General features: G+C 35.8%; 2 protein-coding genes across 5 annotated transcripts in view; one reads left to right on the forward strand and one right to left on the reverse strand.

Moving 5' to 3' along the window:
* LOC149808046 (putative lysosomal cobalamin transporter) overlaps positions 1–1,717 on the reverse strand; it is an 88,203-nt gene extending 86,486 nt beyond the window's left edge. For 3 of the 4 annotated variants that reach the window (XR_016423926.1, XR_016423922.1, XM_089973002.1), the window contains exon 1: positions 1,543–1,717. Coding sequence is in view for 2 of the 4 variants with exons in the window: in XM_089973002.1 (XP_089829128.1) it covers positions 1,543–1,608 (66 nt within the window). In the remaining 2 variants the exon portion in view is untranslated. The remainder of the gene's footprint in view (positions 1–1,542) is intronic. The other variant, XM_089973016.1, reaches the window with a different exon arrangement.
* A 1,800-nt stretch (positions 1,718–3,517) lies between these two features.
* The window catches only part of LOC149808047 (DNA primase large subunit-like), a 50,556-nt gene continuing 28,231 nt past the window's right edge, over positions 3,518–25,842 (forward strand). Inside the window, exons 1-5 of the mRNA XM_089973049.1 lie at positions 3,518–3,710; positions 8,774–8,883; positions 13,394–13,485; positions 20,138–20,261; positions 25,480–25,572. Coding sequence (XP_089829175.1) covers positions 3,539–3,710; positions 8,774–8,883; positions 13,394–13,485; positions 20,138–20,261; positions 25,480–25,572 — 591 coding nt within the window. The 5' untranslated portion in view covers positions 3,518–3,538. The remainder of the gene's footprint in view (positions 3,711–8,773; positions 8,884–13,393; positions 13,486–20,137; positions 20,262–25,479; positions 25,573–25,842) is intronic.

Below are 25,842 nucleotides of genomic sequence, written 5' to 3' on the forward strand. Positions count from 1 at the left end.
ACTTTACTGAACAGGTATCATAAACAGCTCATTGTTCCCTTCAGAACCAAGGTGGTATGATAAAGACTGATCATTCTGGAACTGAGGTAATCTCCAGAATGGATGGTGTAAATTGGTTTCATTCATATTATTCAAAAGTTAAAGTAAATAGATAATATCATGTTCGCGAATACTTTTTATTATTTTTACTTTCATTCTGTGTATGTATTAATACGAGCCTCTGTTTATCATGCCTGTCAAATCAAGTACGACCAAGTGATGCCATTACATGAATTTAGCTAAAAATAGGGAAAAAGTATATAATTCATATAAAATCACATAAATAATATTTTATTTTGCTTTTTATTTCTATATAAACAAAAACAAATCACAATTCTTGTGTGTACTCCGATATATTCAATGACAACATGTAAATACATGTGTATCTCTGTGTGTTTTTTGGTGCTGATAGTAACTGAAAGTAGCGATAATGTAACTAGAGGGCGCTGCAGTTAATAAGTTAATATTATTATGACAACAAATGCCAGCACAATCCAACTATGCAATAAAGCAAGTGCAAAATAAATAAATAAAAATAAAAAGTATATACAGTACCGTATTTAACTTTTCACAGGAAATATTAGAGACAAATAAATATTTTTTGTAAACTTTCAGTCATAAAAACACTATTTTTAAATGAATTAGTCCAAACAAATTCTAATACAGGTAGACATTTAAAAGGAATAAATATCTGGACTGTCTTGTTACATGGTTCTTATAGATTTCTTTTGAAAAGTAAGGAGGCAGATGTTACCAATCCCTTTTGTTCACTTTCACATGAATAAAACATGCATAAAAATTTTTTTTACACATAATAAAGCTTTTGGATTGGACATACACTCATAACTGTAAATTCTTTGTAATTAAAGCTGCAAATTCTGGACTGGCCAAGGCACATTTTCCCATAAATTTCCTTTTATATACCAGACATTTGTAAATTATGCCTCAAGAACAGTCTGATTATATTCTCTAGTGACTGCTTCATTAATTAACCCAAAAAAACTTTCCATTACTGGATTTGTTTTCTCAATATATACACTGTACAAAGAATGCTCACTTTTTGGAGAATTCTTTTTGTTTTGCAGGCAATAAAATAAGTTGTTTGCACTTGCTTTGAGCAAAAACCATGAAAAGGGGTATACTTCATTTGTTAATTTGTTATTTCTGATGCTCTGACCTTCTCAAAATTACCATATTTATTAGCCTAAGATGAATTTTTTAAATTTGGCCTGTAATCTTTACTGAAAGCGATAGGCTCGATGCATCTGATGGAAAACAAATTGTCCTTTGCGAATAAGATGACTTGGTGTTTTACAGTACAGCAAGTTAAGTAAGTTATTTTCGTGTTGTGACAAATGAAATAGTGTTTGCCAAATTACACATCAAGGTAGCGGCTCTTTCGATTTGGGTTGCGAATCCAGCACGTGAAAAAGCCACTGGTTCATATAAATAAAATCGATAGCAAAACTAAGACGCATTAATTAACTAAACTTCTTCACTTACAACGATAAGTACTACAAAAGGAATCCAGCCTATTGCTAAAACGGAGCTGGGAATTACTGAAGACATCTCTGTTTTGTATTGTTTAGTTTTTTTGTTGTTTTTTTTAAATCAGAAATTGGATCTCAAACTTGTGACTCTGACAATTCATACGATAACATCCAAAGGTTTACCAATCTATGTGTTGGACCTGTTTACCATACTCTTTGCGAGTTGTACTATTAATCGCAAAAGACGCACAAAAACGGGCAAAGACATTGCAAAGACGGGTGTCAGGTCAGAAAGGACCATGACGGAAAAGGCTCGGGTTAAAAAGGACCGCTTTAAAATAATAATAATAATAATAATAATAATACAATTTCACAATTTATACACACTTGCTTTTAAATAAGCCTCTCATCACTTTTCTTTTTTTGAACTGTAATAATGCAGTTTATACTCGGAGTACTTTCAGTGCTGCATTAACAATCGGCAATCAAAGTCATTTACCCTACTTTTTTACAACACTTCCTTTTCCCATTTTCTTTTGCATTAATGACAACTTTTCTGTAATACCTGTATTAATTTCTTAGTCACTAACTTTTTTTTATATACATGCACTCCTAAACCATTAAGCATAAAAAATTAAGCACTGGTCATTGAAGATATCACATGACAAATATAATGCACAAAGACAGTTTAAGATGTGCAAAGACGGGGTAAAGATTTATTGACTCTGTTATCGCAGTGTTAACGCAGTTAGTATTGGATCAATTGTTTATCAGACTTAATTTGATGGCCACACACCTTTAATAATTTTATATTAAACTGCAGGTATGTCTATTCTGAATATCTGTATACAAATAATTGGATAATTATCTCTTTCATGTACTGGTTCATAACAGGCAAGTTTGGAGTTGGGGATGTTGTTTTGCTCAATAATCAAATATTTGTATAAAGATACAATTGGGAATAGAGTAGATATAAATGGAAAAGATCCTTATCACTGAATAATATATATATTGTATTGTATAATCAAATTCTGAAATCATCCTTGTACAGCCACTATGTTAACTGTTTTAAAGGTAGCCTCTGTTTCCTTTGCTACTTGTGATTGTAACATGTATTGATGTGTTACAGTAGCACTTGTGATTGTAACATGTATTGACGTGTTACAGTAGCACTTGTGATTGTAACATGTATTGACGTGTTACAGTAGCACTTCACTACCATTTTCCATCACTACCATATTAACAGTAAATATTTTCCAGTCTTGTAAGTATATAATGTCTCTGTACCGTCTTTGTGTGCCTTTGCATGTCTTCTTCCATTTTTCAAGGTCAATAAGAAAGAGAGAGTAAATCACATATATCAAAATACTGAATTATTTAAAAAATATAATGATTAAAATATAGACAAAGCAAATTTGCCTAATTCTTATATATTTATTTACATAAAATTTGTATGTATTTTCTAGTATAGTATAGTAAGTATACAACATCTCTGCACTGTCTTTGCTTTTGTTTCAAAAATTACTACATGTGCATATAAACTGTATACTCATGAGTAACTTTCTGCATCTGTTTTAAATGAGATAAAACATTTTACAAAGAATGATTGGAAGATTCTATTGTTTTGACAAAATGCATTATTTAATATTTAACACAACTAGATGAAAATATATATTTAAAGAAAAGAACGATTAACATTTAGACAAAGAAAACATTTTAAATTTGTATGTCTTTATTTTTTATGAAATTTGTATCAGTAGAAAATATTTGCCACTATCGTCAATTTAATATGTCTACGTGATGGATTGGTACGTCTTTGCCCTGTCTTTACGATTTTAGTAAAATCACTCTTTGCCGCCTATATTTTTATAGTAGGAAATCAGTCTGAAACATGTGCTAAATCATTAAGACGCCTTGGATTTAACATTTGTGTTTACTGATTGCATTTTTATAACAACCGGAACTTTAATCATTCAAATTTGGCGGGAGTTTAGGGTCTGAGTTGAAAGATGGAAATTGCAAAGCCGTCGAGAAATAAAGGCAGATCTAGAATAGTAAAGAATTTAAATGATGGTATACAAGATCCATCATTAGAACACAATCTACAGTTTTACAATATTCCTCCTGCAGAAACGATCTCATTGCAAGAATTTGAGGAGTATGCTGTTGAGAGATTGAAAGGTTGGTTTCCGTTGCTGCAACTCGATAGCAACGGGATAATTTTGTCAGAATTAAGGACTATATGAAAATGGATTTTTCTGCATACTTTGAATGGGCAGACTTCACACATGAATTCATATTTATATCTTTTAAAAAAAAATAGCATTCAAACACATACACTGTCCTCCATTTTTAGTACTGGTCTTTCAGCTCTAGGGGTGAGCGCTCCGATGATCTAAGTGGTTAGAGCGTCTGCTTCGGATGTGGAAGATTTCGGGTTCGAACGCTGGCCGAGTTGTACCATAGACTTATAAAAAAATGGTACTAGCAGAGTAACCCTTTGCAAATTCTTGACCTCAAGTTATTTCAAGTTCAGTTTCTTTCCACGTACAATAGGTACTTCGAACAAAGTAGTCCTACATGTAAGACCTTGACGCTGATATTTATGTTTTGGGCGTCAGTGTCTTACAGCCTAAGCAACAGCGCTATGTAGTGTGTTTCGGTGTGGACTAACATCGTATTGATTACTGTCTACTTCACCCACAGCTTCAATTTTCTGACTGCATTTATTGATTACTCTGTCCACTTCACACACAACTTCCATTTTATGATTGCATTTATTGATTACTCTGTCCACTTCACCCACAACTTCCATTTTCTAGTTGGATTTATTGATTACTCTATCTACTTCACCCACAATTTCCATTTTATGATTGCATTTATTGATTACTCTGTCCACTTCACACACAACTTCCATTTTCTAGTTGCATTTATTGATTACTCTGTCTACTTCACCCACAACTTCCATTTTATGATTGCATTTATTGATTACTCTGTCTACTTCACCCACAACTTCCATTTTCTCAAATTTGGCTTCATTGTCAAATTTTAACTGACTTGTATTGTGCTTTGGACTTTTTTGATGTGTTAAATGTCTTTCCTTGTGATTACCTGGATTATCTGCAGGTCTGGTGTATCTCTTACATATATTATGGTTAACGTCACACAGGTCAGTCATGCATTCATTATCAACTACTTCAGTAACAAGTGTCATTTTCTTAGAATCTGATTACACATATCTTTAAATGGTGATTATTCAATTTTTGGGGATCCTACATCTATATTCCTTTGGAAGGTCATTATTTACACCCCCCAAAACACATGGCAATGGTCAATGTTAAAGTACATGGACATTTGTGGATGAGGTCAACCTAAACGTGTGACACAGTACATGCTGAATTGAATGTTGCCTGCTGTGATGTCACAAGGAAAGCTTTGCATGTTGAACACAAAGAAAACTATGCATGCTGAAAATATATTTATATTACCCTATATATTGTGATGATAAAGCTGACATCTTTTCTTCACCTAGTTTAGTAACTGGCCACCATTGTAAAAGTTCATACCGATAATATTGGTCTTTGGACAATTTTTGCAAATGCATAACTTTATACTATTTTACCAGACACACCCACCCCCACCCCCCAAAAAAAAAATAATTGTGTGTATGAAATACCATATTTTTCGGTCAGACAAAAGTTGAAAGAAATGTTACATCAAATATGATGTTTTCTCCATAATTTGAATGCTTAATTAAAACATGAAACCATCTTTATGATAACTTTTGTCATAAATTGACGAAGTTTTGAACATGTGCAGCATCCGCCATTTTGAATATTGGTCTTTGATCACTTTTTGCAAATTTTTGATATTCAGCTTTAAGAATTCTATATTCCATGTAATTCCAAACATTTCTGTGCTTTCTTTACCAGTACCCCTCCCCAAACATTTTTGCATGAAATACCATATCTTTGAGTCATCAACAAGTTGAAATTAAATGTTACTCCTAAAATGAAAAATGTCTTCTTAATTTAAGTGTGCAGAATTTAAAAATCAACCCATCTTTAGACAGAAACTATTCAAACACATATCTTTGACCATTTTTTTTATATTTGCAAATTCTTGACCTTGTGTTATTTCAAGCTGAAAATTTGCATATCTTTTACATATGTTTATTTAGAAATGTTGGTGAACATTCAGCTTTAAGAACAAAAATTACTTTTTCTTTGCTCCAGGTATTTCAGAAGTATTTCTGTGCATTTTTTTATCAGTTGCTTCCTTCCCCATTTTTGCCTGAAATACCATATTTCTTGAATCTTGCTCAACTTGAAATTATGTTGCTCTAAAAACCAGTGCATATTCATTAGTGTCTTTTAGATATATAGAGTGATCTGAAATCACAATTTAGTAAATTGCCATTTAAATTTAGTTATAGTAAGATACTTTTAGTCTACCTTCATATCTTTAAAATAAATTCAACAACAACAAAAAAATAATTCTGATCATTCTGATGAACAAGAACTGGAAACCTTAGTGAACTTAGCATCACTAAGGTATGGAATGGAGGTCAGTGCTGAAAAGACCAAGCTGATTACAAACAACCCAGGGTGGCATCCAGAAGGAAATAAGAGTAAATGGACAGAAGCTGGACACTGTGACAAGCTTCAACTGATGAGGTGCTATTGCCTCTGATGAAGATTCCAAACCTGAGGTTTTTTCCAAAATTTGTAGACAACAGCTAAGCTAGCTAAGTCTATTTGGGGGGACAGCAACATCATGCTTGGGTCCAGGATCAAGTTTATGTACTTCCTCATCATGTCCATATTCCTGTGTGTATGTGATACATTAACCCTAAAAGCAGAACTAGAGAGAATAATCCATGCCTGAGATGAGATAATATCGAAGGATTCTGAACATCTCGTTCAAAGACCACATTTCTAATGAGGAGGTACACACAAAAATCCAAAGTGCAATTGGATCATATGAAGATCTACTGTAAAGAGACGCAAACTAAGATGGTTTTGATGATGCCTTACATTCATCTGGCTTGTAAGTCCTACAGTGCACTGTGAAAGGAAAGAGAAAACAAGGCCTACAGAAGAAGACATGGGAAGATAACACCAAAGAGTATACAGGCATTAACTTTGCAAAGTCACAAAGATCAATGGACAACAGGGCAAAATGGAGAGAGATTGTCACAGTCATCAGTGATGACCAAGAGACAGGTTACTGGAGAAATGAAAATGATGACCATTATTTTGAGGTTATGAAATAAAGGCAAGTGTTAAAATGTGTAACTGCAGAGGGAAGGAACTTGTGCTAAGTTCTCAAGAGATATTTGTGATTATGTTTTCTTTAATAGAGATGCAATATAGTTAGAGTTTCTGTTCTTTGTTATGACCGTATTCATATTGATATTTACCAAAATTGACATGGACTGGTTCTCTTTTCTTCAAAATTCTGCAAAATGGTTGAACTTGGACCTCTAATTCTCCTAAAATAAAGATGAAAATTGTCATTTGAATACTAGGGTAGGTGGCCTGATGTTGATAATATCTTACCTAGGGTTGATGGCTTGACGTTGATAATATCTTACCTAGGGTTGATGGCCTGATGTTGATAATATCTTACCTAGGGTTGATGGCTTGACGTTGATAATATCTTACCTAGGGTAAATGGCCTGATGTTGATAATATCTTAGTAATTCTAAGGAAGATAAGTGAATTCTAACCTTGAAAATACATTATGCAATGTTATGTATATTTAATTTGTATTGTTTGTTGGCTTTTCTCCATGGTTATATGTTATGTATATGTTTATGTTGTAACTGACCTTAGTCCAAAATCAAGTTAATGGTCTACCAGACCAGTGACATTTATTTTATAAAAACGTCATAATACATAGCTAATATTTCTCTATGATTATAGATTAAATATTCAGATAATTATGAAAGGATGTGACATACTTCTAAGTTCTATATGAATGTAAGATTTTAATTTTTCACTTGGAAATTCCTAAATTTGTTGGCAACTTTGAATGTTTTAGAGAGGAGAGTGATGTATATTATGGCTCTTTTGTTGTCTTAGCTTTAGTTACCCTAAATTCTGGCTCTATCATTGTGTCTATGCTATTTTATATCAATGTTGTTTGCTTGAAAAATTACTTATTCCTACTTTAACATCCAAAATCGAACCAGACTTATTGCTGTGCTCGGTTTTTTATTTGGGTGGATTTATTTAACTTATTACTGGAATTACAAAGTGCTCATTAATACTTCTCGGACAAAGTCATTAATTAGGAAATATAGTGAATTCATTCAAGGACATTTTGGATTATAATATTGTGATACATCAAAATACTTAACACATTGCAAACATTCCAGGCCATTAGTACAACTGAGACTACAGTTATATCAACACATCCAGTATTGGAATTAGTTTGGACTTTTTATAGAACTTTTAGGACTCTCTGGGATTTAATTCACAATTCTATTATATTCTTGTTAAATTTTACTAAACTTGCTGGTTTTCACTTTTTTCTGTTTGTTTAAGATCACGTGAGGCTTCACCCCAGCAACAGAACTTTATCAACATATAGTGGCAAGGGGTTCTTCATTTATCATAAATACATTAGTGTTAAGGTGGCAGTACATCTAAAGTATCAGAACTTAAATGTTGACTGGTCAGTGTGTAACATTATTTTGCAACAATTTGCAAGTTGAGAATCAGTGAATTCTGTAAACTTTAATTGTTACATAAAAGCCAATGGCGTATTTAACTCTGCTGATCAACTGTGACAATCCAAGCATCATCAAGCCCATCATTCAAATATTTATAATTTCAATGAGAAACGGTTATATCTTAACCAGTTGCAACAATCTTCATAGATGTATCTTATGTAAAAACATCAGAATATTGGTCAAAAAAATAATTGACAACCAGGAACAATGGTTTCTTCAAAATGAGCAATTAATTAAAAACTTTCCACAAGTTTCAAAACCTGTTAATATTGTTACATCGTAACTGTTTCTTGGCGACCACCCAGATAAGAATTGTGTCTTGAATTTTGGATTTGATAAAAGAGCTCAGTGTCTTGCATAAACTTTCAAATTTTTTATTGAATTTATAAACGGGACTTGTAATTTTGGAAACTGTTGGTCCTGGGCACTTATCTTCAAAGTCCTTCCATAAAATCATTTAAAATCTATATGGACACAGTTGAAACAATCAATTTCTCTTTTTCAGTTTTGAAGGTTATTGAAACGGCTGCTGCCAAACATGTGAGAGGATCAGAAAAGTACAATGATCATGTGGAATTGGAGATTCGCAAGACCCCATTCAAGAAGCTTTTAAAGGTGAGAAAAGATATGTGCATATAAGTATTTCTTAGGTTTAATATTATATTTATGCAAGTATTAGATGTACTTCCAGAGTACAATCATAGAGAATTCTGGATTTTTTGTAAAAGTAAACTATTTGAATTTTGGTATCAATGACCAATGTACAGCACACCACGGTTGTTAATTACATGCTTGATTTAATGACCAATGTACAGCACACCATGGTTGTTAATTACATACCTAATTAAATGACCAATGTACAGTACACCAAGGTTGTTAATTACATATCTAATTTAATGACCAATGTACATCACACCAAGGTTGTTAATTACATACCTAATTTAATGACCAATGTACAGTACACCATGGTTGTTAATTACATACCTAATTAAATGACCAATGTACATCACACCAAGGTTGTTAATTACATACCTAATTAAATGACCAATGTACATCACACCAGGGTTGTTAATTACATACCTAACTAAATGACCAATGTACATCACACCAAGGTTGTTAATTACATACCTAATTAAATGACCAATGTACAGCACACCAAGGTTGTTAATTACATACCTAATTAAATGACCAATGTACAGCACACCAGGGTTGTTAATTACATACATAATTTAATGACCAATGTACAGCACACCAAGGTTGTTAATTACATACCTATTTTAATGACCAATGTACAGCACACCAAGGTTGTTAATTACATACATAATTAAATGACCAATGTACGGCACACAAAGGTTGTTAATTACATACCTAATTTAATGACCAATGTACAGTACACCAAGATTGTTAATTACATACCTAATTTAATGACCAATGTACAGCACACCAAGGTTGTTAATTACATACCAATTTAATGACCAATGTACATCACACCAAGGTTGTTAATTACATACCTAATTAAATGACCAATGTTCAGCACACAAAGGTTGTTAATTACATACCTAATTTAATGACCAATGTACATCACACCAAGGTTGTTAATTACATACCTAATTAAATGACCAATGTACAGTACACCAAGGTTGTTAATTACATACCTAATTAAATGACCAATGTACAGCACACCAGGGTTGTTAATTACATACCTAATTAAATGACCAATGTATAGCACACCAAGGTTGTTAATTACATACCTAATTAAATGACTAATGTACAGCACACCAAGGTTGTTATTACATACCTAATTAAATGACCAATGTACAGCACACCAGGGTTGTTAATTACATACCTGATTTAATGACCAATGTACAGCACACCAGGGTTGTTAATTACATGCCTAATTTAATGATCAGTGTACAGCACACCAAGGTTGTTAATTACATACCTAATTTAATGACCAATGTACATCACACCAAGGTTGTTAATTACATGCCTAATCTAATACCAATGTACAGCACACCAAGGTTGTTAATTACATACCTAATTAAATGACCAATGTACATCACACCAAGTTTGTTAATTACATACCTAATTTAATGACCAATGTACTTCACACCAAGGTTATTAATTACATGCTTGATTTAATGACGCTTAATCATCCTGGATATTTCTAATGGGTGTGTATTTGGAATTAATCAGCAGTAACCCTTGAGCATTGTACATCTTCTAGAAAACATTAAAAAACAAAATGATTATAGATAACAGATTGATTCTAGCTTTATGCTTTTTTTAAATAGTTTCAGTGTATGTTTTGTTGAATTAAGAATTTTGTCACTCAGAATGTTAACAAAAACACTGCAGATCATAAACAGTAAACAAATGACATTCTGTAAGAAATCAAACTCTTGATATACATTATCTTGCCAACTCGTTAAAATTAAAGAAAATTTGTTTGTTTTTAGTGAATAATTTAAAAAGTTCATAGATTGGATGACAATACTGGAGTTTTTCACTAACAACATTTATTCACTGAATATTTATTTGAAAATTAATATTTCTGCTGAAGTTGAAGGAGTATAGTGTGGTATAAGGTTTAGTAGCAGTAACTTGCCAGTATGAAATTAAAGGTAATTAGTTGCAAAATTTTGTGGATCAGATATGCAACAGCCATACAAATAATTATAAATTGTGGCTGTCTTTTCAAACGAGATACTTGGTATTGGCATTGCTGCCTGAAGTTGGAACTAATGAAAACGCTTGAACCTGATGTTTTGGTGTCAGTTCGTATAGTTAACATGAAAGTCATTTAATTCTTTGTCATCTGTGTAAAAGCCAGTTTTAAACTTCATCAGTGGATTCTACAAATTCAGTAATTTTGCTGACAAAGGGGGTTCCGTTGTGTTGACAGATGTCGTGCAGAGCAGTGATTTGTTGAAGGCTGAAATATGGCTGTCAGCTGCCTTTTTCAGGTGGAAGGCAAACAGATAGATAAAGCAGAAGAGAAGGGAACAATCAGAGTAATGTCTCAGTCCAATGGAAATAAAGGGGAAAAAAGAAAAACATTTGAAACCAAAAGTTGCAGCTGAAGGTGAATGTACAGCAGCTAAAGAGCAGTGTTAAATATTTGGGTCCAGTTACAATGACTTTATTATCATTGGCGTTTCATATTTCGTCACATTTATTTATATCTTTATTATGTTTATTTTAGTTTCTTGTATTTGAATTATTAACTTTAAGTAGAACACTTGATACTAAGAACAGTACTTGAAGACTGCAACTGGTCATTAAAAAGTCATTCAGTTTTAGTTCTCCTGTATGAACACAGTATTACAAACAATATTTTCACGATATGAGCCATTCTAGTGTATAGTTTGTGTCAGGTAACTGTAAAACAAAATGTTGTCTTTAAGATAATGTAAACTGACATATTGTTGCATATTTCTTCTTCTGATTTCCTCCAGATCTTGACCATCTATGCCCTCCTGGACAAGCATTTTTATCAGAAAAAAAATAATATGCCTATAACTTTTCATTAGTAGATATCCATCCATGTCTATGCTGCCGCCAGCAATGTCCAAAGTCTCAACCGGTGAAAGTTGTTATGTAAATGTTTGGCTGCCATATCATGATCCTGAAGGCCACTAGAAGGCAACCAGTTTAAACCAGTGAAAGTTGTTATGTAAATGTTTGGCTGCCATATCATGATCCTGAAGGCCACTAGAAGGCAACCAGTTTACTTACCAATTCTGAATTTTGAATAACTCTTGGGCATTTTGGTATTCATAAATTATAAAGTTTTAAATGATATAAATATATCTGTAATTTTTGATGAATTGAATATATTTTTTAGATTTAATTAAAGATAAGGATACAGACTTGTTCCTAGCAGTCAACAGTGGATGTAACCAGCTTACAATCAACGTAAAAATGGTTAAAGTTTTGTTGCAATGAAACTCATCAAGGTTGCATTAAAAGTAAACCAGTAAAAAAATACAGTTGCTTCTGATTTAGTGTGTCCCCTAGAGAGTAAAACTTCCCCTTGGGTCAGGCTGAGGGTCAGACTGAGGAAACGACAAACTTGGGTATCCAAACTGGGAGTAAAATTAAAAATGTGTGGGTCTTTAAAGCACAATCGAGGGTAAATGGAAACACTGCTGATCTGCAAATTGACCCAAGTTTTCCAATTTGGAAGACAGTCACCTTGCCAGCTGAGTTAATTGAACCCTAAATATCATTGATTGACTGGTTGGTTGTTATGGGTTTAATGCCGTTTTTCATTACATGAGAGGCTATACATGGCAGCCAGTATACTTGGTGGAGGAAACACCTGAGAAAAACTGGCCCACAGGAAGCTACTGGCAAGCTTTCACACATTGAAAGCTACATGTGTTATGTAGCTATCGGTCAAGGATATTCCACTTTATTTATTTCTGAAATTAATATTTTACAGATTTTTCACCAGAGTTGTTCTAGATTTATTTAAGGAATTGTTAATGTCCATTTGTGATACTGTCGTAGAAGTCTTTATCTTTTATTACATCCAGTTGACATCATTTAGAACATCAGAGAACAATGCTTTCCACAGCAGAACGACAAACATCATGCCAGGTTGTTGTTTTTTGCATTTGTAAGTGATTTATGTAATTAGCAGTGTACCTAAATTCTATGTGGGGAGGGGGGTAATTTGGATTTTTAACGTAGCTTTAAAAAAAATTTCAGTCATATTGCTACAATGTCTGCAGTGTGACAGTTTATAGTAATGTCTAGCACTGGGGCATCATGCAGCAGACCTTTAGCATGATGTCTCACCCAGTCACATAATCCCGACACCAGGCCAACCAGTCCTAACACTAACCTCTTAATGCTGAGTGCCAAGTGAGGCAGCTGTTAGTACCATTTTTGTAAGTCTTTGGTATGACTCAACCGGGGATCGAACCCACTACCTCCCGCATCCGAGGCGGACGCTCTTACCACTAGGCCACCGGAGCGGTCCCAGATTCTATATTCTTCACACTCTACTTGGGTTTGCATTAAGGATGATGGGGATCCGTGAACACATTTTTCATTCTACAGCAAGCAAGACCTTATCTTTCTGGAGAATTTTGTTCTGACTTGTTTTATATTTCAGCGCAGTGACATTGTTTCTGAAGATGACCTAAAGAAGGCAAGACAACTGGACAAAATTTCTCACTTTATCCTTCGATTGGCGTATTGCAGATCGTAAGTTTAAAATTCCAGAATGCTTTTCCATTTAAAGGTGGTTGAGGCATATTTTTTTTATGGATTGTCTGGTAAATCAACAGTCCAGTAAGCAAAGTGGTTGTGGATTGTAGGGTCAATCCAAGGTCCTTTTCATATAGCCTTTAATTGGAAGCATGGTTGTCTTGAAAAATCATGTAAATAAAACAAGTACATGTTTAATTTTATAGATTTCTTTTTCCATCTTCTGGATTTACTTTAATTTCCAAAAATAATGTTTAGCACAACTGGTCATAGATAGAAAAGCTTATGGGATGGCCTGTTGTCCAATATCTAAATCAAAATGTTCCTGCTTGGACATCCATTATGGCTGCCACAGCAGCCATCTTGAAAATCTGGTTATCACTGCTAGTGCTAAATATAAAGTCATATCAGTCTGAGATTTTCACTGAAAGACGGCATATGATGTCTACTTGGTCCAGAATGAAATTGATGCTGATTTGACAAATGGTCTTGTCCTGAATTCCTGGAAATTCTTTTGTTATAGTTAGCATCAGTCCCTATGAGACAATTGTGTTTAATGAGTCAAATGGGATAAAAGTGAGTGGCTTGAAAGGTACACAACACTGTTAGTTACTGAATAGTGTTCCATTGCTGTAGTGGTGCAACTACGTGTTTTAAGAACAGCATGTCACTATTGCTGTGCTTACCTCTCTTGGGATGAAATTACCATCATCTGAATTAGAACATTCCATCCTCCTGGAATATCTAGAACAAGAAGGAACCCAGACACAGTCTGACCCCCATTTCATAGGCCCATGCGCAGTAGCTTTCCTCTTTTTCTTGGATGCCATTGTCAGACCTGCCAATCCTTATGATTTTACCATCTTATAGAAATCACCCTTAAAATATGGACTTGAATAAAACACCCAAATTACCGAAATACAGTTGCAGTTAAATCTGGATATGGGCTTGTCAGTGATTGCTTCAGATCCGTATTTCTTAAATTCAGCTGTATTGATCAGGAAACCAGGCTGACTTTATTGGAGTACATCAGATGCTTTAAATTGTGTATATTTTGTGATGCACAATGTCAATATAATCAAGCTGTTGCTTTTTTTTTAATGGCATCCAACAAGCGATATGGCAGGACAAAAGGGACTATAAATGTCTTACAAAGTTTTAATAGTACAGAAGAATTGAAAGGAATATTCAGATTTGGGTGGGGGGTCAGGAAGAGCTACAGTTACATTTAGTGGACATCATGTCATGATTTGACACATGGCGGGGAAAATGATTGCAATCAGGCCCACTTGAAGCCATTAAGCTCTGATGGGTTTGTGAAACTGTATTGGATGTAATTTGTGTTCAGGTAAACATTAGTTTTTTTTTGTGTTGAAAACGTTTACCGGTACTGCATCACTCTTTTGTACTTTTAAATGCATATTTTACAGCTTGACACTTCGTTTAACCTTACTGAAAACTGGTCCGACTTACAGAAGAAAAATTGACTGGCTTACTAAGAAGGTTTTATTAGGTTTGGCGGGTCTGCATTGTTAATGAGTTAATGTTCCAGTTGCTGTTAGGAAAATTGCCTTTTTATTGAGTCTCAAGTCACCTTCCAGTATTATAATCTTTTTTGCTATTATTTGAGTGATGATAACCTTAATCCATTGTATTTTGAGTTTTTATAAGCTTTCTTGTTAGAATTCATGTATTTATTATACTATTTTTATCCAGCAATACAAAATCCTATTATAAATTAAGTTGTTGTACCCTTCCCTTGCTTGTGGTGTCAGGGCCGATAGTACTGTCCCATATCATCAATATTGTTTTATTTTGGACATGTCTGGAATTTTAGGTGAGTATGCCCTTTTTTTTGCCCTATTTTGTACATGTATAATTTTTTATAACTATTATGATGGTATGTTGAACAGTGTTGTATGATGAATATATAAGACGCTCTTCAGAAGTCTCACACAACTATTTGGCATCAGTATTGTATTTCTGAGATCTCACACCATTCTGACATTATTTTGTATTCTTTATTGATATTCTATTTTCAGAAATTTTTCCTCTGCATGAATAATGTTGCAAAGAGTAGGGAATTGTGAACATAAGAACGCGCCATTGGACATTAGCCCTGCCTGCGTTTCATGTACATGCATGTATAGATATATGTCTATGTGGTCCAGCAATGTTTAGGATCTTGCAGTGGGTAGGCATATACATAAGGGCAGGAGGAAAGGCCTTTCTTCCTTTATGTCTCCTCAATCCCAGTAGGATATGGAATCCTTGTCTGGACCCTTAGGGGCTCAGAAGAAGACTCAATTCAAGGAGGATACAGAATCCTTGTCTGGACCCTCAGGGGCTCAGAAAAAAGCTTCTTGATCTCTGGAGGATATGGAATCCTTATCTGGACCTTCAGGGGCTCAGAAAAAGATTCTTGATCTCTGGAGGATATGGAATCCTTGTCTGGACCCTTAGGGGGCTCAGAAGAGGACTCTTAATCCCAATAGAAGATGGGATCTTTATCTTCAGAGATATAATTGTAAGTCTCAAGGATCTTTGCTGGTTGATCTAATGCAGTGTTAAGGTTTGTTCCCATCCCTAGATTCCCTTTTAGTCCCTACAAAAATTTGGGGCATCCAGTGCAGGGAAGTAACTCTTCCTTCCCATTTAAGGCTCTAAGGATGCCCATGTGGCCTCGTCAAAGTATTCAGTTTGTGTGGTTATGGAACTACATTATCATCTTGTGTAAAAGAGGAAAGAGGCGGTTGAGGCATTCTTCCCCTAGATGATTGAGGAAGTATGAGAAGCATACATGTCTTTTTGGAAATCCTGCTACTAGGGACAGTCACATAACTACTTTGGAAGAGCAGTGAGATGATGCTACACCTACCCCCAGACTTTCCCCTCAACTGAGAGACATGGGGAACAGGGTTGAACACAAGACGAAGATGTCTTGACAGCTTTGGCAAACTCAGTGAGTTCAGCAAGGAACAAGCTGAGATAGTTTATCCTCCTCCCTTTGACTCTATTGTTTCGGGCAGTAGAGGAGGAAAAGATCTGGTTTTTCTGGCCATTGTCCCTGAGATTTGTATCCCAAACCCTTGGGCTCAGAAGACAAGAAATTCTCTAAAGTTTGGAGAGACTTGTGAGGGCTGCCTTGATCCTTTTACGCCCATTCAGCTATAGTTAGGGAGCTCACTACAATGTTTTTAAGGGGCTAGGAGTTCACTAGGTAACATAAGGGATGGTCTGCCTTGACATCCCCCAACCCCACCATCTATTGCTTGTACACCATGCTTGACCCCTTATGACCTGTCCCCCAGGGATACTGAGTAATGAAAGTGGTGATTTTGAAGGGGACCTGGGTTCACCAACCATATAAAATGCTGGAGGTGTTGGAAGTTAAGGCTAGGTCATTTGTCATCTTAGCCTCACATGCCGATCTTTTTTAACAGTCTTCCTTCAGTCTTCAGAGGAAGGAATCCTTAGCTCCAGTTGCACTCCAGCTCTGCATCATTTATGCCCATGGCACTGTCGGTGGAGCTGCTCTATCTCAGGGATGTCGTTCTGTACGAAACCTTAGGGCTGCTCCCTTATGGGCATAGATGCTCATCTAAGGTCTCATTCCCTCTTTGGCATGCTCCTGGCCCCTCCAAATCATCTTCTTCACCCCACCCCACCCCAGGTTTTTTTAAAGGGATACAACCTCAGACCATTGAGCAGACCCAGTTTAAGCTTCTTTCTTACCTGGTTTATGTCTGAAGTTCCTGATTCCCACTTCTATCTATACATTATATTCAGCCTAAACGAGACATTCCAGACTGGTCCTCATATGATTTAAATACTTTACTGATCATATAATAACCATTTATATGCAAAGCATCCATGTTGCTTTGTATCTTGTCTACTTGGATTGAATTTGAAGGCTACATTTCGATTTGTCATGCAGTTGAATGTGCTACATTCAGTTCTGATTGGTGATTATTGTTTGTTCAAGTCAAGGTTAAAACAGTGAACTAGCTTATTCACTGCATGACAAACAACACAACCTCAGGAGATGAGGTACATTGGCTCCTCTTTGTGTGAAGGGTTGGAACCTCCCTCACTGGGCAGCCTCGAAGGGGCTTACCATACTGGTTTGCCATAATCCAGGCAAGAAATATATTCTGGCAGACAGTCTGTCCAGGAGAGGCATAGTAGTCCTCACAGATTGGTCTCTGGACCAGCCTGTCCCTGCTGGGACTGGGGAAGATCCTTTGTGGACTTATTCGCAACAAGACTGAACAATAAGCTCCCCTTTTATACCTCCTCATTAACAGATCAGATGGCTTGGAAAGTGGACACCTACAGTCTGCTGTGAAAATGTCAATTTACTTGCTACTTATCACCCTTCAGAATGATTCTGAAAGTGCTCCATAAAGTCAGGACATGCAATGCACAACTCATTCTGATATTCATCCTGTGGCCCCATTGATCTTGGTTCATTGATCTACCTGACCTGTTGATAAACCTAACCAAATGAGATACATGCTGTTGAAGCATATTGGTGTCTCTTGTTGGCAGATTCTCCATCTTCATACTTATTTCATCATGAGCAACCAACCCGCCAGGACAAGTTTTTCAGCAAGGTTGCCACCTGCATCATCTAAGTTATGAGATGGTCCATGTTCAAGGTCTATGATTCGATGTGGATAATCTTCTGTGATCGGTGGATTAGGAAATGCATTGATCGTAGATGTTCCTCTCTGTGTGGCGGACATTTTTCTCTTCCTGTTCGAAGAGAGAATTTCATTTTCTACTACATTTCTACCCATTTATGTCGACATCCTCAGGCCAGAGGAAATATTGTCAGCATAGGCGGATGTTGAGATAAGTGTTATGGGGGGGGGTCTGAAAAAAAGATACAAGTTAAATTCATCAGTAAGGGGTGACCTGTCGTCAGTGAGTAGCATTTACACTTTGAGAAAACAAACAATGGAAATTTTGAATACATGAAGACAAAACCAGTGTGAAATACACTTGCATATTGACAAATAACATTTTTTTTACCTTTGTGTTATAAAATCCATAATAAAATATTGTATTGGTCACATTCTGATATGAAAAACATTCAGTGTCTGCATTGGCACATGGTTGCATAGTTGTTATTTACATGCTTCAAGTACATGTACTTAAATGGGCCTAGATTTTGGTCAGTCTGTTCCCATCTTATTGAGGCTACCAAGGGAATGGGGCTATTTGCGGGAAATGAAAACCTGTCAACAAGTTGGTTTAAACATTACATGTATTTAGTTACAAAGTCATCGTGAAAAGTACATAAAAGTGAACAAGAGATATGCGGCTGATATGATTAATGAAGGTATAATATTGTATACATTGACACATGCTAAATAAATTAAAAAGGAAACTGTCACAGCACAATAAACTTGTTTTAATCACCAATCACTTTGGAAAATGCAAGAATCAATCATATTTCGTTGCTTTTATTTAAGTCGCCACGAGAGGACAACTTTATAGGACCAAACAAAAGCTTGATTTTTTATCCAACCGCGACATTAAAGCCTGGCGGCAAGATCAACTAAATGTTGAATAAAGTACAGTTTGGAACTGGCCGCTTGCCGACATAAATGATTAGGCAGGAAAATTAAAGCCTGGCGGCAAGATTAACTAATTGTTGAACAAAGTATGGGTCCGAACTGGCAGCTTGTCTGCATAAATTATTAGAAAACAAAGGATTTGTTTAAGCTGGGACCACGTGCTTCTGTCGACATGTATGTTTATTTTTTATCTCGACGTCGACATAAGCATGACAATTTTGGTAGTAATAGTAGACCAAGGGACTGGGATTTTGCTTTTTTTTGTCGAAATAGGCGGCTTGTTGACATAAGTGATGTCGATATAAGTGGGTAGAACTGTATTACTGGTATAGGGTAGTCCTGTCTGACATATTCCAGTTCTCCAAGGCTCTGGTCATTGGCTTTGATCATCTCGGATCTTATTATTCGAGTTGCAGAGACCTATCATTTGTTTTGTGTTAAGAGGATTACCAACAGATCTTGTTTGACTTGGACAAAAATGTTTCGAGTTATGGCCTCAGTCTGACTTAGAACTTTGTCCTTCATTTGCATCATATTGATCATGTATCCATGTCAATAGGACATATTTCTAGTCTTAAAATAAGACCAGGATTTTGCCTTTTTATGTTTAAGTAAAGATACACTTGAATGTAAGTTGGATTCAACTAGAAACTGTACAGACCCTGATCTGTCATAATATATGATGGCAGATCAGGGTCTGTGTTTGTAGTGGGACCTGACCTGCAAGCAAGTATATATGGTAGTGGTATGCTTATTTTTATTTGTATCCCCATGCATTAAAACGTAACAAATGTAAATGATAAGCATTCAGTATCAAGGATGATGGGTATTTTGATAGGAATAATGATATAATAGGTTTTTATTTTTTAGATATTATATACAAACTCAAAATAGGTGGGTGGTTTGTTCTCTGATAAATATTGCCTCAATCCCTTCTCTCTGTGTTCTAAAAAGTAAGATGGTCTTCTCTTTACATTTGCCCTTAGTGTTCTAAAAAGTGATATGTGGTCTAATTGTTTGAGAAATATGGTTTTGCCCATATTCACATTTTATTTCCTTTTCAGAGAAGAATTAAGACGCTGGTTTCTACAACAGGAGTTGGATTTATTCAGATTTCGCTTTCAGTGTGAAACAAATGTTAGTGAGAGAAAAAAGTTCCTTGAAATCAACAAGTTGAAGTATGAACCAGTAAGTTTAATTATATCTAACTTCATTGTGGAAAATAGTTAGTTGTTTAATATCAGATCTTCAAGAAAAAAGAGAAACTTTTAGTTATTTGTTTCACCAAGGAGAGATATACAATAATTTGCCTTAACAAAGGTGATTTATCTAGACATTTTAAGTGTGGTGGTGGTTTAAAACATTTGTGGCAGGTCATTGCATCTGTATCAGCCTTGGGAAGATTTTGCCTTGGAATTTATACTTTGTTTTGTCTTGTGATATGAATGCTCCATTGCAGCATACATGCCAGACCATTACACTTTTAAAATGACATAATAAATTTGTATCATATTTTTAATACCACTTGTATAAATTTTTAGAATATTCTACAAATAAGAAGACTGCTGCAAAAGAATCGTGTAAGAGTTCATTTGTCTATCTTAGACATGCGTGTGCTTTCCTTATTTTCTGTTTCGAAATATGTCAGATCAAAAAATGGACAAATGAATACTATTTTACACATATGGAAAGAAGAATGAGAGTGATGCAATACAGCACTCAGTTTGAGCACATCATCATGCTCATTGCAGAATTTGTGAACTTCATGCTCATTCAGCAAAGTAAGACACAGACTAATTAGTCAGAGTGAGTGTTGAATATAAATAACTTTTCAATATGTTTTGTGCTTGTATGCTGGTTCTAATCTGTATGGATTTTGCCCATTTGTGAAAAGAATTTTGACTAGCTGCAGAACCAGGTTAGAAGTACAAAAAAAAAGCTTACATTTTTTCATACAATGTACTTTAATTATGGTATTTAATATATAAAAATTGCACTTTTTAGGTTCACATTATACTTTTGTGCCACTTATCAATAATTACTTACACCACTCTCAGGGCTGGCATGTATGTCAGTCTTGGAACATGAATGTTCCATCACAGTCGTTGAAAATGAAATACTTCATCTGTTTTAGGACAAGCATGTTCGATCATATTCTTGCAAAATGCGTACTTCATAACTGGGACATGGATGCTTCATGCTCAATACAGCGATGTATCAGCCTTGAGGCAATTTTGCCTTGGAATTTACACTTTAACAGTCTTGTTTCTCTTTTGATATGAATGCTCTGTCATTGTCATGCAACATGAATGCTCCATTATTGTCTTGGGACATGCATTCTCCATAACAGTCTGGGATATGCATGATCCATCAATCTTACAACATGAATGCTCCATCAGAGTTTTGGGTCATGCATGCTTCTTCAGTCTTGAGACATGCATACACAATTACTGTTCTCAAATGTGCATGCTCCATTTCAGTCTTGTGATATGATTGCTCCATTCCAGTCTTGAAACATACATACTCCATCAGTCATTGGACATGCATCATTTGTCATGGAATATAAATGTTCCATCAATCTTAGGATATGCATGCTCCACCACTATCTTGGAACGTGAATGTTCCATCAGTCTTGGGACATGCATGCTCCATCATTGTCTTGGGACATGCATTCTCCGTAACAGTCTGGGACATGCAACAATCCATCAATCTTACAACATGAATGCACCATCACAGTTTTGGGACATGCATACTCATTCACTGTCCTAAAATGTGCATGCTCCATTCCAGTCTTGTGATATGAATTCTCCATTCCAGTCTTTGAACATACATACTCCAACAGTCATTGGACATAACATCATTTGTCATGGAATATAAATGTTCCATCACAGTCTTGGAACATGAATGCTCCATCACAGTCCTGGGACATGCATGGTCATCACTGTTTTGGAACATGAATGATCATTCACAGTCTTGGGACATGAATGCTCCATCACTGCCTTGGAATATGAGTGCTCCATTACATTCTTGGGGCATGAATGTTCTGTCAGTCTTGGAATACTCCATCTGTCTTGGGACATGATTGCTCAATCAGTCTTGGAGCATGACTGATCCATCACAGTTTTGGAAAAGATACATCACAGTACTGGGACATGCATACTATATCACTGCCTTGGAACATGAATGCTCCATCACAGTCTTAAAACATGAATGCTCCATCACAATCCTGGAAAACGAGTGATCCATCACAGTCCTGGGACATGCATGCTACATCTATATCTTAAACCATGCATATGAATGCTCCATTACAGTCTTCTGATATGCATACTTAATCAGTCTTGCGTGCTTTATCAATCTTGGGACATGCATGCCCCATCACAGTCTTGGAACATGCATGCCTCATCACAGTATTGGAACATGCATGCCCCATCACAGTCCTGGAACATACATGCCCCATCACAGTCTTGGAACATGCATGCCTCATCAAAGTACTGGAACATGCATGCCTCAGCACAGTCTTGGAACATGCATGTCCCATCACAGTCTTGGAACATGCATACTCCATCAAAGTCTTGGGACATGAATTCTACATCAGTCTTGGGACATGAATGCTCCATCAATGTCTTAAACCATGCATATGAATACTTCATTACAGTCTTCTAATATGCATGGCTCTATCAATCTTGAGACATGAATGCTCCATCACTGTTTTGGAACATGAATGCTTCATCACAGTCTAGGGACATGAATGTTACATCACAGTCCTGGGACATGAATTCTACCTCACAGTCTTGGGACATGAATTCTACCTCACAGTCTAGGGACATACATACTCCATCATTCTTGGAATGTGAATGAATGCTTCATCAGTCTTGAGACATGAATGCTACATCAGTCTTGGGACACGGATGCTCCATCAATGCCTTAAACCATGCATATGAATGCTCCATTAGCAGTGTTTCCTTTTACGCACATTTATGCGTCAGGGACACACGCTGGAGAAAATTGACGCACACATTTTGTTACCGTGCGTTTTTTTTTATGAAAAGGATTTTCATAATATGTTCATGATTTATTTAATACCTAATGCATTGGACGATGGATGGCATTGTATATACTTCGCGTATTGGCATTGACTGGTTCCCCGCTTTGTTTGCTCCCTGCCTTGCGCTCCTCAATTCGTATAGCAAAGTGCAACGCAGGGAACATATAAAACAATGAACCAGACTAGCATAGGCAATGTTATGACGGAGTAGCTTCCCCTAATCTCGTGAGCTTCTCGCGATTTCCATCGAGCTCAGCAAGCTGTTCTAGATATTTAACATCAAGGCTCTTTGCACTAAAAAGTGATCGCCAGATTAAAACATGCACTAAAAAGCATTAGCGAAGAAGGTGAAAGAAGCAGAACACAAAAGAGTAACTGTGGATCTAACTTTAATGAAAAATGGAGAAAATTATTCCCTTTACTGGAATATTCATTATGATTACCAGTGTGACTTCTGATCGCGTGATTGCAAAGACTGCAAAAGTGAATAATCCTTTCATGACAGGATTTTAGAATTTTTAAAAATAGGCCCTCGTTCGCCATAAGATATCTGGAGAACACATTATAACCTAAGACATTATTTCACAACAAAGAAATCAGTAAACTTGCAGAGACAAATGCGTTATTTGGATTACAAAGTCAGCGGGTCATTGCAGATTTTGTTGGTTTTTAACTTTTATTGCAACAAAAGAAAGATCTTAAAGTTCAAGTGTAACTTAATAGAAAGAAGATGAATCAGTATCCTCCTTGATATTTGGATAAATGTGTTCTAGGACGAAGTACAATGAAACCTATGATAGTACACATTTGATGAAAGGCCATAAATTAACTCCCATTTGGTTAAAAAGATTTATTTGGCTTTTTGTATTGGCTTATATGTAATGTGTTGGGGTATAATATTGTTGAGGAGACTGTTAAAAGTACGACTTTAAAAGAAAAATGAACTAATAAAATTATTCTTTGAATGGACAATGCATTTGTTTGTTAATTGTGCATGTTGGTGTATTTGTATGTTTAGAGAAAGAGAGAGAGTATGTTGTGCAAGTTGCAATATCCTATTTCAAGCTGAAAAAGTACGAGTCGTATGAAAATTTGTCAGTACATTTTTGATCCCCACATTTTTTATTTGACCCCCAGTTTTGACACCTAGGTTTTTTTGTACCCTCAATTTTACACCCCTGCATTAGTCTTCTGATATGCATACTTGATCAGTTTTGCGGGCTGTATCGATCTTAGGACATGAATGCTACATCACCATACTGGAACATGCATGCCTCATCACGGTATTGGAACATGCAGTCCCCATCATTCTTGGAACATGCATGCCTCATCACAGTCTTGGAACATGCATGCCTCATCACAGTCTTGGAACATGCATGCCTCATCACGGTATTGGAACATGCATGCCTCATCACGGTATTGGAACATGCATGCCTCATCACAGTCTTGGAACATGCATGCCTCATCAGTCTTGGAACATGCATGCCTCATCACAGTCTTGGAACATGCATGTCTCATCACAGTCCTGGAACATGCATGCCTCATCACAGTCCTGGAACATGCATGCCTCATCACAGTCCTGGAACATGCATGCCTCATCACAGTCTTGGAACATGCATGTCTCGTCACAGTCCTGGAACATGCATGCCTCATCACAGTCCTGGAACATGCATGTCTCATCACAGTCCTGGAACATGCATGCCTCATCACAGTCCTGGAACATGCATGTCTCATCACAGTCCTGGAACATGCATGTCTCATCACAGTCTTGGAACATGCATGCCTCATCACAGTCTTGGAACATGCATGTCTCATCACAGTCCTGGAACATGCATGTCTCATCACAGTCCTGGAACATGCATGCCTCATCACAGTCTTGGAACATGCATGTCTCATCACAGTCCTGGAACATGCATGTCTCATCACAGTCCTGGAACATGCATGTCTCATCAGTCTTGGAACATGCATGCTTCATCACAGTATTGGGACATGAATGCCCTTTCACTGTCTTGGATGATCAATATACAATATATGCAGATTAGTCAATGGATAATAGAAGATCAGTTTGTAAAATATAGTTGTATTTAGATTGTATTTCATGGTTTTACTCATTGAAAGCTGTAAAAACGCTAGCCCATGTTCTTTATAACTCTTTTTCAAATCAAGCCAGTGCTCGAGTTTCTTTGATGAACTTGATCAAAAATGAACTTTCATACTTGATTTAAATGTCTTTTCATTGTCTTAAAATAAACATTCATACTTTATCCTTGTCCATTCCTAATATAATGATCTCTTGTTTAAAAAAAATGGTGTTTGAATTACACATATTACTGCTGCCTTGCAATGTTCTCTTTTTTCTAGATATCAGATACGGAGAAAAATTCAATACAAGAACAACTTGCACAAGCTGGAAAAGTTGATGCTGGTAGAGTGAACACACTGGAATATTTTAAGGTATATCAGTCAACAGAAAAGGAAACAAATTGCAACGTGGATTTTATCAACTGCAATTAAAATCTGACGCCCATTAATGAATTGCATCTCAAAGGTAGTATTTCAGAAGAGATTTTTATATTGTATAAAATCTGACAAACTTAAAGTGTTTCTTGTTTTCAAGTTTTATCCAATTGCAGATTTCATAGACTCATCTGCTGTAGGATAATGCTCTGGCAGATCAAGGCTTATGCAGTTTGTTGGGAGTAATCAGCGAAACAAACAACTTTG

The sequence above is a fragment of the Sinohyriopsis cumingii genome, chromosome 1 (genome assembly GCF_028554795.1).
Source record: "Sinohyriopsis cumingii isolate HCF-2022 chromosome 1, ASM2855479v2, whole genome shotgun sequence".
In the NCBI taxonomy this organism is placed as follows: Eukaryota; Metazoa; Mollusca; class Bivalvia; order Unionida; family Unionidae; genus Sinohyriopsis; species Sinohyriopsis cumingii.